The sequence below is a fragment of the Thamnophis sirtalis genome, unplaced genomic scaffold (assembly GCF_051295495.1).
Source record: "Thamnophis sirtalis isolate CommonGarterSnake01/CBP01778 unplaced genomic scaffold, rThaSir2_p1.2 scaffold_2, whole genome shotgun sequence".
Taxonomy (NCBI): Eukaryota; Metazoa; Chordata; class Lepidosauria; order Squamata; family Natricidae; genus Thamnophis; species Thamnophis sirtalis.
In genome coordinates this window covers 32,772,585-32,787,429 of record NW_028261382.1, presented here as the reverse complement: position 1 = coordinate 32,787,429, position 14,845 = coordinate 32,772,585, and the positions used below count along the sequence as shown (strand labels likewise).

Genomic DNA, 14,845 nt, shown 5'->3' with positions numbered 1-14,845 from the left:
AAATAAATATGGGACTAAGAAATTCCAGATAGCTTATGACTGAGGCAACAAGGAATGACACAATCTGTTTAGAGTTAGCCTAGCAAAGAGGAGTTAAAGCTCAAATGATAGAGGATATTAATTTTTTACTTTTAAGTTTACTTTACATTATTTTTGTTAAAGATTTAAAGCCTGTATTGGTGCTGGGAAGTCAGGAGAGGGAAGGTTGGGAGGGGTGGGGTTTGGGTGGGGAGGGGAGGGGAGGGGAGGGGGAGGGAAGTAAACATTTGTAAAAGTTTTTTTTTTAATTTTCAATTAAAAAAATACAATTAAATTGCCTAATTCTAAATTCCCACCTACCAATCTTTACTTGTTGCGGTTGGTATAAGGTGTTTCTTTTGACTGGCTTCCCATTTCTCTCCTTTGTTTCTCCCAGAATATTGGACCTGGGCTTTGAAAAGGCTGTGGCCGCCATATTGAATGCTGTCAACGCAGCCAGCCCGAAACGGCAAAACGTTCTTTTGTCAGCCACACTTTCTGAAGGTGAGTGTAATCCTAGTGGAATAACCAGAGATGGGAGGGACGTTGGAGGTCTTCTAGTCCAACCCCCTGCTTGTTGTGGCCCGCCGGCATCCAGCAGAGCTGGCAGCCGATTCGGACAGTGAGGAGTTTGGGGAGGAAGATGGGCCAATCCTGGAGTCTGGGGAAGGCTCTGATGAGGGCTCTGCGTTGGAGGCAGAGAGGGAGCTAGACAGCAGTGAGGCAGAGGAACAGCTGGAGCCTGTTCCCAGTGTACGCATGCGCAGAGCTGCCAGAAGACAAGAACAGCTAAGAAAGCAGGGTCGACTTGGGAGTAAAGCCACACCTTGGAGGTGATTGGCCCCTCCTATAGGAAATAAAAGAGGAGCAAATGGGGAAATGGGCTTTTGCAATTTGTTCAATCGATCATTTAAAGTGGAAAGTTCTGTGCCAATCGTTGCCTTGCCCTGCGTTTGGAAACTAATTATCTGGCAGCTCTCCAAGCGAGATAAGGTTCGTGTGGATAAACATTCCTCTGAAAGACTTTTCGCTGAGCCTTGTGGACTGTGAAGGAAAGGAATCCACCTGTCGTGTAAATAAAAGGGGTTTAGCCGGGACCCAGACTATGCTTCATGCTTTTTAAGGAAGTCTATGTCAGAACAGAAGGTCGCAAAAGGGGATCATGTGACCTGACACTGCGACCGTCATAAATATGAGACAGTTGTCCAGCCTCTGAATTTTGAACTGCTGCAACGGTCATAAGTGTGAAAAACAGTCATTGGTAGCTATTTTCAGGGCCCTTATAACTTGGAAAGGACACAAAACAAATGGTTTGTAAGTCGAGGACTGTATTAGAATTAGCAGGGGGTTGTCAGGGAGCAGTGAAGGACGATGTTTTGAGTGCAATCGCTTGTTGCATATTCATGGGTTTTTTCCTATCGACATATTTATGCGTGTTTGTGTATATACAAAAGGAAACAGTAGGCAAATTCGGGAGGAAAAAGGGGAGAGGGAAAGTGTGGGGCAAAGGGAAAAAAGAAAGATAAAGGCATTGATTTCCAACTCCCTCCCTGGTGCTGTAGAATAAGATAATAGCCTCAAACCTCAACTTCTGTCTTTTACATAAACTTCTAAACTAGCCGTTTTTATAACAACAAACCTATCCATCGGGAAACCCCACAATCAAAGTTTCAATACAATAGCAGAGTTGGAAGGGACCTTGGAGGTCTGCTAGTCCAACCCCCTGCCTAGGTAGGAAACCCTATATCGTTTCAGACAAATGGCTGTCTAACATCTTCTTAAAGACTTCCAGTGTTGGGACATTCACAACTTCTGGAGGCAAGGTGTTCCACTGATTAACTGTCCTCACTGTCAGGAAGTTTTTTCCTTAGATGTAACTTCCTTCTCTCCTTGTTTAGTTTCCACCCATTGCTTCTTGTCCTCAGGTTCTTTGGAGAATAGCTTGACTCCCTCTTCTTTGTGGCAACCCCTGAGATATTGGAAGACTGCTATCATGTCTCCCCTAGTCCTTCTTTTCATAAGATAGATAGATAGATAGATAGATAGATAGATAGATAGATAGATAGATAGATAGATAGATAGATGATAGATAGATAGATAGATAGATGATGGATAGATATGGAACACTGCTATCATGTCTCCCCTAGTTTCATTCTTTTCCCACCTCAGGCACAAAGTCCAGAAGTGGTTTCCAATTAGACACAAAAGTAATTGTCTCCCCCCTCCCCTTTCGATCAAAGCTATCAATTTGCCAGGTCTGTTTGTTACATATTTCTTCTTCTTCACCTGCCGATTGGCCACAGGAGTCTCACGGTTAGCCCATATCAGCTTGCAAGACCCCGCCTGCATTACAGTGGCGTCAGAGGCCCCGGGTTCAAATATATCTCGGGAAAAAGACTGCCTCCGGGAAGATGCTGGCATTCTTCCTGCCAAGGAGGAAGAGCAGGGCAGTTTTGCTGTGCCAGAAAAACTCCGTCAGAACGTGGTAATGGTCCCGAGCAAGCTAAGACTAGTGACCTTGGCGGCTTTCATTTTTGGAAAATTCAAGGTAAGAGATTTGAAGTACCGTATTTTTTGGCGCATAAGACACTCAGAAGTATAAGACGCCCCTAGCTTTTGGGGAGGAAAACAAGAAAGAATATCTGCCTCTGCATCCCAGCAATTTGCCTCCTCGCAACAAACAGCCTGTTTCAGTTTCAACTTCAGCACAGCCTGAACAGCACAAGCAGCTGATTGTCAGTTGGATTGGCTTCCTGCTGATCAGCTGTTTCAGGCTGCAGGACTTGCCATAGCTTATTGCTGCCTCCATGCGCTCCATTTTTGGCATCTCTGCACCCTTTTTCCTCCCGTTCTAGGCAGCGGGGATCGGAATGGGCCGAAATGGGGTGAATAAGGCCAAAAATGGGATGCAGAGGCTGAAAAGGGGGTGTGCGGAGATGGCAATCCCTGCAGCCTGAAACAGCTGATTGTCAGGAGGCCGATCCAACCAACAATCAGCTGCTTGTGCTAATCAGGCTGTGCTGAAACTGAAACAGTTTGCTGTTTGCTGCAATGAGGCAAATTGCTGGGAGGCAGAGGCCAAAGGGTGGGGGCTGGCGGGTGGGCGGGGCTATATTCGACGCAAACAAATTTTCACCCTCTTTTTTTTGGGGGGGGGAGTGTGTTTTACACTCTGAAAAATATGATAGTTGTAAGAAAAGCCAGATGACCAGAAAGCTGGATTCTTTACCCAGAACGACGCACTCTCTACCAAGAGTAAGAAAAATGACTTTGATGGAAATGTGTTATCTGTTTCTTTGTTTATTGAATTTGGGTATCAGTAGATACCCAAAACATGTGGAGTTTTCGCGAATGGGATTTCCCCATGTATTTTGCCAGGAAATGTACATAAGGCCGCCTCGGAAGGCATGCCCCCTCCTAACCATACTGACAGGCTCCGAATCCCCATTTCGCTCTGCAAATTCATGGAGAGCTAATCCTAACCCTAAGTGGAATTTTCCCCAATGGGATTTTCCCATGTATTTCCTAACATGTTTTAACTCCAAAATGTTCAGACCACATTGATGCACTCGGGAAGGTCCAATTAAACTGTCTTTGCGTAGGAATGTTCTCAACCAAGGGTTAGCACCCGCTAAGAGTTAGATAAGGGTCAATGGAATTCAAGGCAGATTGGATTTCGTTTGCTTGCGTCTATGTACAGATTCTAGGCTGGCGCCTCTTTTGACTCCGCCCCCATCCAAGTTCTCCACCCCCCCCTTTGCCTACATTAACTCTCCATATCGCCCACATTGATCTCAGATTTTGTTCTCTCTCCAGTTGGAAAAACGCCACAAGATGATTGTCTTCTTCTCGAGTCGCGAGCAAGTGGAGTTTCATTACGTCCTCTTCCGAAAAGTATTGTGCGAGGAGTCTGGGGAAGAAGGATCAGGATTTGCACCAGGCTCTCTTTCTCCTTTGACGTTTGCACGTTTGCATGGTGACATGAAACAAGAGGTGAGTTCGGGTCTTTCCTATAAACTCCCCCCCCCTTTTTTTAACATCTAGTGAGAAATCTTTTCCACAATTCATATATAAGGTAAAGGTTCCCCTCGAATCTGTGTGCTAGTTGTTCTCGACTCTAGGGGGTGGTGCTCATTTCCTTTTCAAAGCAGAAGAGCCAGCACTGTCCGAAGACGTCTCCGTGGTCATGTGGCCGGCATGACTCAACGCCGAAGGCTCACGGAACACTGTTCCCTTCCCACCAAAGGTGGTTCCAATTTTTCTACTTGCGTTTTTTACCTGCTTTCGAACTGCTAGGTTGGCAGAAGCTGGGACAAGTTATGGGAGCTCACTCTGTTAACGCGGCGCTAGGGATTCGAACCACCGAACTGCTGACCTTTCTGATCGGCAAGCTCAGTGTCTTAGCTGCTGAGCCACCACGTCCTTCAATTTGTATGGAGCATCGTTGAAATTTGTGCATTGGGTTTTTTTTCCCTCCTTTGGAAGCTTCCAAAAATAAAAAAAGTAGTTACAACAGCCCTGGGGAAAGTGATTTATGAACATTTTTCACACCACTGTTGCACCATCCCCCTGTGGTCACATGTTCAGAATTAGAATGATTGGCAGGTGACTCATATTTATGATGATTGGACTGTCCTGGGGTCACGTGATCACTTTTTTTGCGACCTAAACAAAGTCAGTGGGAACTAACTTAACAACTGCGGTTTATTCACTTAACAACCACAGCAAGAAAAGTCATAAAATGGGTTCAAAACTCACTTGGCAGCTGTCTTGCTTAGAAACCAAAATTTTGGGCTCTATTGCGTTCGTAAGTCAAGGACGACCTATAGTTAAGACAACCTTCAATCTAGGCCAGCTCTCCTTTTCTTTCTCACTCTCTTTTTGAAATCCTAACTTATTACCATATTTTTCAGAGTATAAGATGCACCTTCCCCCCCTAAAAGAGGCTGAAAATTTGGGTGCGTCTTATACACCGAATGGAGACCTGCCCACCCGCCAGCCCCCACCCTTTGGCCTCTGCCTCCCAGCAATTTGCCTTCTTGCAGCAAACAGCAAACAGCCTGTTTCAGCTTCAGCACAGCTTCAATAAGTACCTGATTGTTGGTTGGATTGGCCTCCAGACAATCAGCTGTTTCAGGCTGTAGGGATTGCCATTGACTATTGTCGCCTCTGCGTGTCCTATTTTTGGCCTCTGTATCCCATTTTTGGCCTCTGCATACCTTGTTTTCTGTCCATTCTGACACACACACCCCAAATGAGCAGTTGGAGGCCGAAAACAAGCTGTGTGAAGGCCAAAAAGGGTGCACACAGAGGCGGCAATAGACTATGGCAATCCCTGCAGCCCAAAACAGTTCATGGTAGGGAGGCTGATCCATCGACAATCAGCTGCTTGTGCTAATCAGGCTGTGCTGAAGCTGAAACGGGCTGTTGGCTATTTGCTGCAAGGAGGCAAATTGCTGGGAGTCAGAGGCAGATTTTTTTTTTCTTGTTTTCCTCCCCAAAAGCTAGGTGCGTCTTATACTCCAAAAATATGGTACTTCAAAAGGTGGCTGCTTTTCCAAAATGAATTCTTTCTGTTTTTTTTCATAATCTTCCAAGAAATACTATCCAGAGGACGTCGGCTCTGCCAGACCCCCTAAAAAAATATAATTCAAGGTTGAATTCGTTCGTTTGTTCATTTCCTACATGCTTCCTTTACTGCAACATAAGCCAAAAGTACACCTTTGCTCCTGAAATTTATAATTAAATTCAGTTAAAACCAGCAGTTTTAAAAAGTGCTTGCATCCTTGCACAAAATCTTCTGTTTGTTGGCTGTTAGAAAATCGGCTGAAGATTAAAACGGTTGGGCACCTTGGCAATCGTCTTTTTTAAAAAAAATCTTCTTAAGGAATTAGTTATACTTGCCCGATCCAGCGACACATTTCGTGTTTTCTCCTTTTCTTGCAGGATAGATCGGCCGTCTTCCAGGCTTTTCTGCAATCGAAGACTGGAGTCTTGCTCTGCACGGTGAGTTGACAAAAAATAATCACGGATTCAGTGCCCAACTTAGCCAGGGAAAGATAGCGAATTAATTCAGACGATGACATCTTCAAACTTAAGGAGAAGGGAGGAGGATCATGATTAACCTGGGTTAAGGTTGAGGAATGCTAAGCAAAACTGAGCAATGTATTTTAAAGTGTGTGTGTGTGTGTCTGTCTGTCTGTCTGTCTGTCTATCATCCACCCATCCATCCATCTATTTATCTAGGTATAGAGTTTCCTGCCTAAGCAGGGGGTTGGACTAGAAGACCTCCAAGATCCCTTCTGACTCTGTTATTCTATATTCTCTGTCTGTCTGTCTGTTTGTTTGTCTATCTATCTATCTATCTATCTATCTATCTATCTATCTATCTATCTATCTATCATCTATCTATCTTCTACTTACCTGCCTACCTACCTACCTACCTACCTAGCTAGCTAGCTAGTTAGCTATTTATTATCTATCATCCATCAATCTTCCATCCATCTATCCATCCATCCATCTATCTATCTATCCATCTATCTATCTAGGTATAGGGTTTCCTGCCTAAGCAGGGGGTTGGACTAGAAGACCTCCAAGGTCCCTTCTGACTGTTATTCTATATTTTCTGTCTGTCTGTCTGTCTGTCTATCATCTAGCTGGCTAGCTAGCTAGCTAGCTATTTATTATCTATCATCCATCAATCTTCCATCCATCCATCCATCTATCCATCTATCTATCTAAGTATAGGGTTTCCTGCCTAAGCAGGGGGTTGGACTAGAAGACCTCCAAGGTCCCTTCTGACACTGTTATTCTATATTCTCTCTCTGTCTGTCTGTCTGTCTGTCTATCTATCTATCTATCTATCTATCTATCTATCTATCTATCTATCTATCTATCTATCTATCTATCATCTACCTACCAACCTACCTAGCTAGCTAGCTAGCTAGCTATTTATTATCTATCTATCATCCATCAATCTTCCATCCATCAATCTTCCATCCATCCATCTATTTTTATCATCCATCCATCAATGTCTTCTCTATCCATCATCTATCTGTCTGTCTGTCTATGTGTCTATGTGTCTATTTCTCTGTCTACCTACCTACCTTCCTCTCTGTCTGTCTGCCTTTCTGCCTGCCCGCCCCCTCCTCACCTCCCTCCTGCCTACCTCTCTCTATATCTACCTACTTCTATTTATCTACCTACCCACCTACCTCTCTTGACTATTTTTCTAACTACTTACCTACCGCTGTCTATGTACTTACCTCTCTATTTACCTACCTACCTACCCCTCCCTCTGCCTGCTTGCCCTGCCTTCTACCAAGTTTAGCTTCGCCCTTTCTAAGGAGCTGCTGCTCCTGTTGCCCTTCAGTGCTGGGCATCCCCCTTTGAAGGCGCGTCTGTTCCTTCCCTCTGCCCGTTGACTCCATCATGCTAACGCGTCTTGCCAGTTTTCTGGCGGGCACAGGCGGCCGTTTTCCCTCCCTTCCTGACAGCTTGGCGCTCTCCCCTTCCCTTCCGCCGATGACGCAGCCCCAATCTGTCGCCCGAACTGGCGGGGGCGTCCTCCCCGCTGACGGCTTTCCACACTCGGGCCTTAATGACTCTTGGCAGGCAGGGGGAAGAGACACGGAGGGGGGAAGAGGGGGGGCAGTTCGGACTCTTCCGCTGCACTCTTTCTCCCCTCCACCTCCTCCTCCTCCTCCCGTTTTGCTAAGGTGCTCTTTTGGGGCAGAGAAATGAATCATCAGAGTCCGACTGACAAGCTGGCACAGGGACGAAGGCCCTTCCATCTGGGCCTGGGAGCTTCACGTCGGCAGCCAGTTGTCAAAAGCTGCCATGCCCGGGCTGGTTTAGAAGACACAGCCCTGGCCAATGCCTTGTTTTGGCACCCAAGATTTAGGTGCATGGAGGCCTGGATCAAATTTGTGGAGCTTCTTTCGTTTTTAAAGTGCCTAGGATGTCCTGCCAACTTGCCCCAAAAAGCGTTCTCAACGGCCCTGAGATCGATCCAAGAGAGCATTGCTATCAGGGCTCAGCCAATCAGGAGGTCTCCTTCCCAGGCGAGGCTGGAAGAGGAGGTCTTTATACCTCCTCTTTAGCCAATCAGCAGACTGTCTCGCCATGGAGTCGCCCAATCAGATTGAGGCTGCCTTCTGTTCTCCTAGAAGGCGACGGTGACCCTCGTCCCGCATTGGGAGCTTACGAAGCATCTTGGACTACATTTCCAATCTCTCCCTGTCCACAGGTCAATGGGAGTTGCAGTCCAACTCTTAGTAGATGCATCTTCTTTGGATCCCCTGCAGTGGTGGCTTCTATATTTTAATTAGTTTATCCATTTCATATATCAAATTAGTGTACTTGTTTAGCAACTTCTGGGCGAGGGTTTTCCCAGTTGCAAAGGATGGCTGTGAAGGTTGGGCCATAAGGAAGGCTGAGTGCCAAAGAATGGAGGCCTTTGAACTCTGGTGCTGGAGAAGACTCCTGCATTGAGTCCCTTGGACTGCAAGGCCATCCAACTGGTCAGTCCTAGAGAGATCAACCCTGACTGCTCTTTAGAAGGCCAAATCCTGAAGAGGAAACTCAAAGACTTTAACCACCTGATGAGAAGGAAGGAAGGATTCACTGGAGAAGAGCGTCATGCTGGGAACGATGGAGGGCAAAAGAAGAAGAAGGGGACGGCAGAGAATGAGATGGATGGATGGAATCACTGAAGCTATTGGCATGAACTTAAATGAACTCCAGAAGATGGTAGGGGACAGGAAGGCCCGGAAGAACGTTGTCCATGGGGTCGCGATGGGTCAGACATGACTTCACAACTAACAACAACAACGAAGCATGGAAAGAGCCACAGTTATACGCCAGTAGAATGAAGCCTCAGTCTTGGCTTGCTATAAATATCAGAATTTTTGGGGGGGAGGTCTAGTCCAGTCTTAGGCATGAAAGCCAACTAGGTGACTTTGGGCCACTCACCAGGAGACTGGGAGTTCTAGTCTGGTCTTAGGTATGAAAGCCAACTAGGTGACTTTGGGCCACTCACCAGGAGACTGGGAGTTCTAGTCCGGTCTTAGGCATGAAAGTCAACTAGGTGACTTTGGGCCACTCACCAGGAGACTGGGAGTTCTAGTCCGGTCTTAGGCATGAAAGTCAACTAGGTGACTTTGGGCCACTCACCAGGAGACTGGGAGTTCTAGTCCTGCCTTAGACTAGGTGACTTTGGGCCACTCACCAGGAGACTGGGAGTTCTAGTCCGGTCTTAGGCATGAAAGTCAACTAGGTGACTTTGGGCCACTCACCAGGAGACTGGGAGTTCTAGTCCTGCCTTAGACTAGGTGACTTTGGGCCACTCACCAGGAGACTGGGAGTTCTAGTCCGGTCTTAGGCATGAAAGTCAACTAGGTGACTTTGGGCCACTCACCAGGAGACTGGGAGATCTAGTCCTGCCTTAGGCATGAAAGCCAACTAGGTGACTTTGGGCCACTCACCAGGAGACTGGGAGTTCTAGTCCGGTCTTAGGCATGAAAGCCAACTAGGTGACTTTGGGCCACTCACCAGGAGACTGGGAGTTCTAGTCCGGTCTTAGGCATGAAAGTCAACTAGGTGACTTTGGGCCACTCACCAGGAGACTGGGAGTTCTAGTCCTGCCTTAGACTAGGTGACTTTGGGCCACTCACCAGGAGACTGGGAGTTCTAGTCCGGTCTTAGGCATGAACGTCAACTAGGTGACTTTGGGCCACTCACCAGGAGACTGGGAGATCTAGTCCTGCCTTAGGCATGAAAGCCAACTAGGTGACTTTGGGCCACTCACCAGGAGACTGGGAGTTCTAGTCCGGTCTTAGACATGAAAGTCAACTAGGTGACTTTGGGCCACTCACCAGGAGACTGGGAGTTCTAGTCCTGCCTTAGACTAGGTGACTTTGGGCCACTCACCAGGAGACTGGGAGTTCTAGTCCTGCCTTAGGCATGAAAGTCAACTAGGTGACTTTGGGCCACTCACCAGGAGACTGGGAGTTCTAGTCCGGTCTTAGGCATGAAAGCCAACTAGGTGACTTTGGGCCACTCACCAGGAGACTGGGAGTTCTAGTCCGGTCTTAGGCATGAAAGTCAACTAGGTGACTTTGGGCCACTCACCAGGAGACTGGGAGTTCTAGTCCTGCCTTAGACTAGGTGACTTTGGGCCACTCACCAGGAGACTGGGAGTTCTAGTCCGGTCTTAGGCATGAACATCAACTAGGTGACTTTGGGCCACTCACCAGGAGACTGGGAGTTCTAGTCCTGCCTTAGGCATGAAAGTCAACTAGGTGACTTTGGGCCACTCACCAGGAGACTGGGAGTTCTAGTCCGGTCTTAGGCATGAAAGTCAACTAGGTGACTTTGGGCCACTCACCAGGAGACTGGGAGTTCTAGTCCTGCCTTAGACTAGGTGACTTTGGGCCACTCACCAGGAGACTGGGAGTTCTAGTCCGGTCTTAGACATGAAAGTCAACTAGGTGACTTTGGGCCACTCACCAGGAGACTGGGAGTTCTAGTCCTGCCTTAGACTAGGTGACTTTGGGCCACTCACCAGGAGACTGGGAGTTCTAGTCCTGCCTTAGGCATGAAAGTCAACTAGGTGACTTTGGGCCACTCACCAGGAGACTGGGAGATCTAGTCCTGCCTTAGGCATGAAAGCCAACTAGGTGACTTTGGGCCACTCAACAGAAGACTGGGAGTTCTAGTCTGGTCTTAGGCGTGAAAGCCAACTAGGTGACTTTGGGGGACTCCCTCTCTCTCTCTCATCTCAGTCCACCTCGCAGGGTTGTTGTGGGGAAAATAGGGGGCAGAGGAAGCATTTGCTATATTCCTCCCCTTATTTATAAAAATTAATTAAAAGACCGGATGCAAATTAATAAATAGTTCGCTGCGCTCGTCCTAAATGCGAGTCAAGTTGCCCGAGCGTCTGAATGCGAATCCCCGGGGGTCATGCGGCGGTCGTTAGCGTGGAAAAATGGTCGTGGGTCACGCTTTTCAGTGCCCCGTAATGTCAGCCGGTCGCTAAGCGAAATCGTTGCAGATCGAGGACTACCCGTAAAACTCTGCAATGTGCTGGGGGGGAGAAGGGGTGTGGTTGTCGCTGAAATGCACAACTCGACAACGACGGTGTCGGGAGGCAGCTGCCCTTAATTGCACCAACCGAGTGTAAAAAACAAACCAACAGCCAATGTGGTGGAAACACTATAATGAGTGCTAATATATTTGCATACTCATTATCCCTTTGCATGGTGGTGTGCCTTGATCTGCTTAAACTAATAACCCGTTTTGGCAGGGCGAGGGTTTCGCGAAGCGGACGGGGAGCAGGCGGCCAGTTGTGCCAGGCGCTGCGGGCTGGAGTAAAGCCTCCCCCCCCCCCCCACTCCCCGAATTGGAAGCGAGTACCTTGGCATCCTGGCACCTAATAAGATGAATCTCGTGGTCAAATCCAATCATCTCCCCCCCCCCCGCCCTTCGTTTTGGCAGAGAGGAAGGGAACTGAAGCAAGGAGTGGAGATAATGAAGTGGAGGAGGGCTGTTAGAGTGGGAGGGAGAAGGGGAGGGAGGGAGGGAAGGAGATAGGAATGGGGAGGGAGGAAAGGAAAGAAAAAGACGATAGGAAGGAGGGAGAGGAGGAGGGGAAAAGGAAGGAAGAAGGGGAGGGAGGGAGAAGAGGGAGAGAAAGAGGGGGAAAGGAAGGGAGGAAGGGAGGGACGGAGAGGAGGAGGGGAAAAGGAAGGGAGGGAGGAAAGGAAAGGAGAAGAGAGGAGGGAAAAAGAAAGGGGAAGGAGGGAGGAAAGGGGAGGGAGGGAGAAGAGAGAAGGAGGGGAAAAGGAAGGGGAAGGAGGGAGAAATGAAGCAAGGAGATATGAATGCGGAGGGAGGAAGGAAAGAAAAGGGGGGGAGAGGAGGGAAAAGAAAAGGAAGGAAGTTGGAGGGAGGGAAAGAAGGAGGGAGAAAGGAAGGAAGGAGATAAGAATGGGAAGGAAGGAAAGGAAAGAAGAAGAGGAAGGGAGGGAGAAGAAGGCGAGAATGAGGGGAAAAAGGAAGGAAGGAGAAGGAGGGAGGAAAGGAAAGAAGGGAGGAAGGAAGGGGAAAGGGGGAAGAAGAAGAAAAAGGAAGGGAATTAGGAAGGAAAGTAAGGAAGGCAAAAGAAGAAGAGAAAAGAGAAGTGGAAGGGAGGAAAGAAAGCAAGAGAGAAACGGGAAGAAAGAAAAAGCAGGAGAAGAAAGGAAAAATACGTTATTTTCTTTTGGTTTATTTGGTTTATTATTTAGTACAGGAATTTGTACAAGTCCCATTGAAAAGAGGGATCCCCCCCACAACCCCCGGGGCTCTCTCCCAAAGTAAGGGGTCCCACCCAGCGTCCCTCTTAAAGGGGGTGTATGGAACCAACAACGTGAGCCTTTTTCTACACTTGGGTGCAACTAATTCCCAAAAATAAAATGAAGTATGTAAACCTTTTTGCTCCTTAAAATGCCTGAATCTCTATATATTCCCAGATTAGCCCCCCCTCCCTCTTTCTCTCTCCTCCTCCTCCTTCTCACTCTCTCTTCCCCTTTCTCTTTCCCTCTCTTTCTCTCTTCCCTTTTCTCTCTTTTTCTCTCTCCCCCTCTTTCCTTCTCACTCTCTTTCTCTCTCTTTCTCTTTTCCCTTCTCTCTTTCTCCCTCCCCCTCCTCACTCTCTTCCCCTTTCTCTTTCTCTTTCCCTTTCTTTCTCTCTCTCTTTCTCTTTTCCTTTCTCTCTCTCTCTCTTTCTCTCTTCCCCTCCTTCTCACTCTCTCTTCACCTTTCCTTTTCCTCTCTCTTTCCCTCTCTCTCTTCCCCTTTCTCTCTCCCTCTCTCATTCTCTTCCCCTTTCTCTTTCTTCCCCTTTCTCTCTCTTTTTCTCTCTCCCTCTCTTTCCTTCTTATTCTCTTTCTCTTTTCCTTTCTCTCTTTCTCTCTCCCCCTCCTTCTCACTCTCTTCCCCTCTCTCTTTCCCTCTCTCTCTTTTCCTTTCTCTCTCTCATTCTCCCCCTCCTTCTCACTCCTTCCTCTTTCTTTTTCCTCTCTTTCTCTCTTCCCCTTTCTCTCTCCCCCCTCTCCTCACTCTCTCTTCACCTTTCTCTTTATCTCTTTCTCTTCTCCTTTCTCTCTCTCTCTTTCTCTCTCTTCCCCCCTCCCTCTGTTTAAAACCGATGTCTTTGAGAATCATACAAATGAAAAGTCCTGACTTTATTAAGCCAACAACTGAGAACTTTCTGATTTTTTTTTTTAATAGGATGTGGCTGCTCGTGGGTTAGATCTGCCCCAAGTCACCTGGATTGTGCAGGTAAGCGATCTTCTTTTGTCGCCATGTGGATTCTTCCATTTTTTTAAACAATTTTATTTCACACATTTATTTTTTCTTACGGGTTTTAATTGCAATAGCAAAATTGAACAGAAACCAGAAGAAAAATGAAGGTTAAATATCTACCATGTTTTCCCAAGAATAAGACAGGGTCTTATTTTCTTTTGATCCCCAAAATAATTGGCCTTATTTTCGGGGTGGTCTTATTATTTTGGAGGTGCGGAAGGCGACGAGTGTGGTCACCTTGTGGCTGCTGCTGTGTTGCAATATTTTCAGGGAGGGCTTATTTTAGCGCATGCGCTCTGAAGCCCAATTGGGCTTATTACCCAGGGAGTTCTTATTTTCAGGGTAACAGGATATCTATCCATCCATCCATCCATCCATCTATCATCTTTATCACATCTCTGTCTGTCTATCCATCATCTTTATCATATCTGTCTGTCTCTCTCCCTCTATCTATATCATCTTTATCATCTATCAATATATCTAATCATGTATCATTATCTATCTGTCTCATCTTTATCATCTCTCTCTCTGTCTATCAATATATATCTAAATATCTTTATCATTATCTATCTATCTATCTATATCTATCTATCTATCTATCTATCTATCTATCTATCTATCTATCTATCTATCTCATCTTATATCTCTCTGTCTATCAATATATCTAATCATCTTTATCATTATCATTAATAAGTAACTTAACAGCACTCCTTGTTCCGTTTGAAACCTACAATAAACCGAACTGAACTGAATGAAACAGGTAGAAACGAAGTTATGTAAAAGAAAACTGCAGGAATTTTTTGACTTTAACAAACCGCCACTGAGCCCAAAACTTCCATTTCTAAGTGAGACGGTGGCTAAGTGTCCTGTGTTGCGAACTTTCTTGCCGCGGTTGTTAAGTGAATCACTGCGGTCGTTAAGTTAGGAACACGAACCCGGCTTCCCCAATGCTTTGCCTGTCAGAAGGCAGCAAAAGGGGATTACGCAAACACCTCCATCCCACCCCATGCGCTTTGGGGGACACAGGAACTCTCATAAGTACATGCCAGTTGCCGAGTGTTTGGAAATTAATCATGTGACCCTGGGGAATATTGCAACGGTTGCCAGTGTGAAAAAATAGTCCTAACGACGCCTTTTTCGGTGCCGTTGTAACTCGGAACCATCACTAAACGAATGGTTTGCAGTGGGATGCAAAGTGTGTTTTCACATATCCGGACAATTTTTACAATAGGCCTTGGCTGTGGCAGACAGCTTGCGATCCCCAATTTCTTTCCATCTCCTTTATTTTAAAGTTTAAAGGTTTCCCTCGCACATCTGTGCTAGTCGTCCCCGACTCCAGGGGGCGGTGCTCATCTCCGTTTCAAAGCCGAAGAGCCAGCACTGTCCGAAGACGTCTCCGGGGTCATGTGGCCAGCATGACTCAATGCCAAAGGCGCATGGAACGCTGTTTCCTTCCCACCAAAGGTGGTTCCTATTTTTC

The 14,845-nt window shown here is 46.8% G+C and overlaps 1 protein-coding gene across 1 annotated transcript in view; it reads left to right on the top strand.

Moving 5' to 3' along the window:
* DDX31 (DEAD-box helicase 31) overlaps nucleotides 1-14,845 on the top strand; it is a 47,368-nt gene that overhangs the window by 11,124 nt on the left and 21,399 nt on the right. The window contains exons 11-15 of the mRNA XM_087704668.1: nucleotides 416-522; nucleotides 2,322-2,566; nucleotides 3,835-4,011; nucleotides 5,965-6,024; nucleotides 13,291-13,341. Of these exons, the coding sequence (XP_087560794.1) occupies nucleotides 416-522; nucleotides 2,322-2,566; nucleotides 3,835-4,011; nucleotides 5,965-6,024; nucleotides 13,291-13,341 (640 nt within the window). The remainder of the gene's footprint in view (nucleotides 1-415; nucleotides 523-2,321; nucleotides 2,567-3,834; nucleotides 4,012-5,964; nucleotides 6,025-13,290; nucleotides 13,342-14,845) is intronic.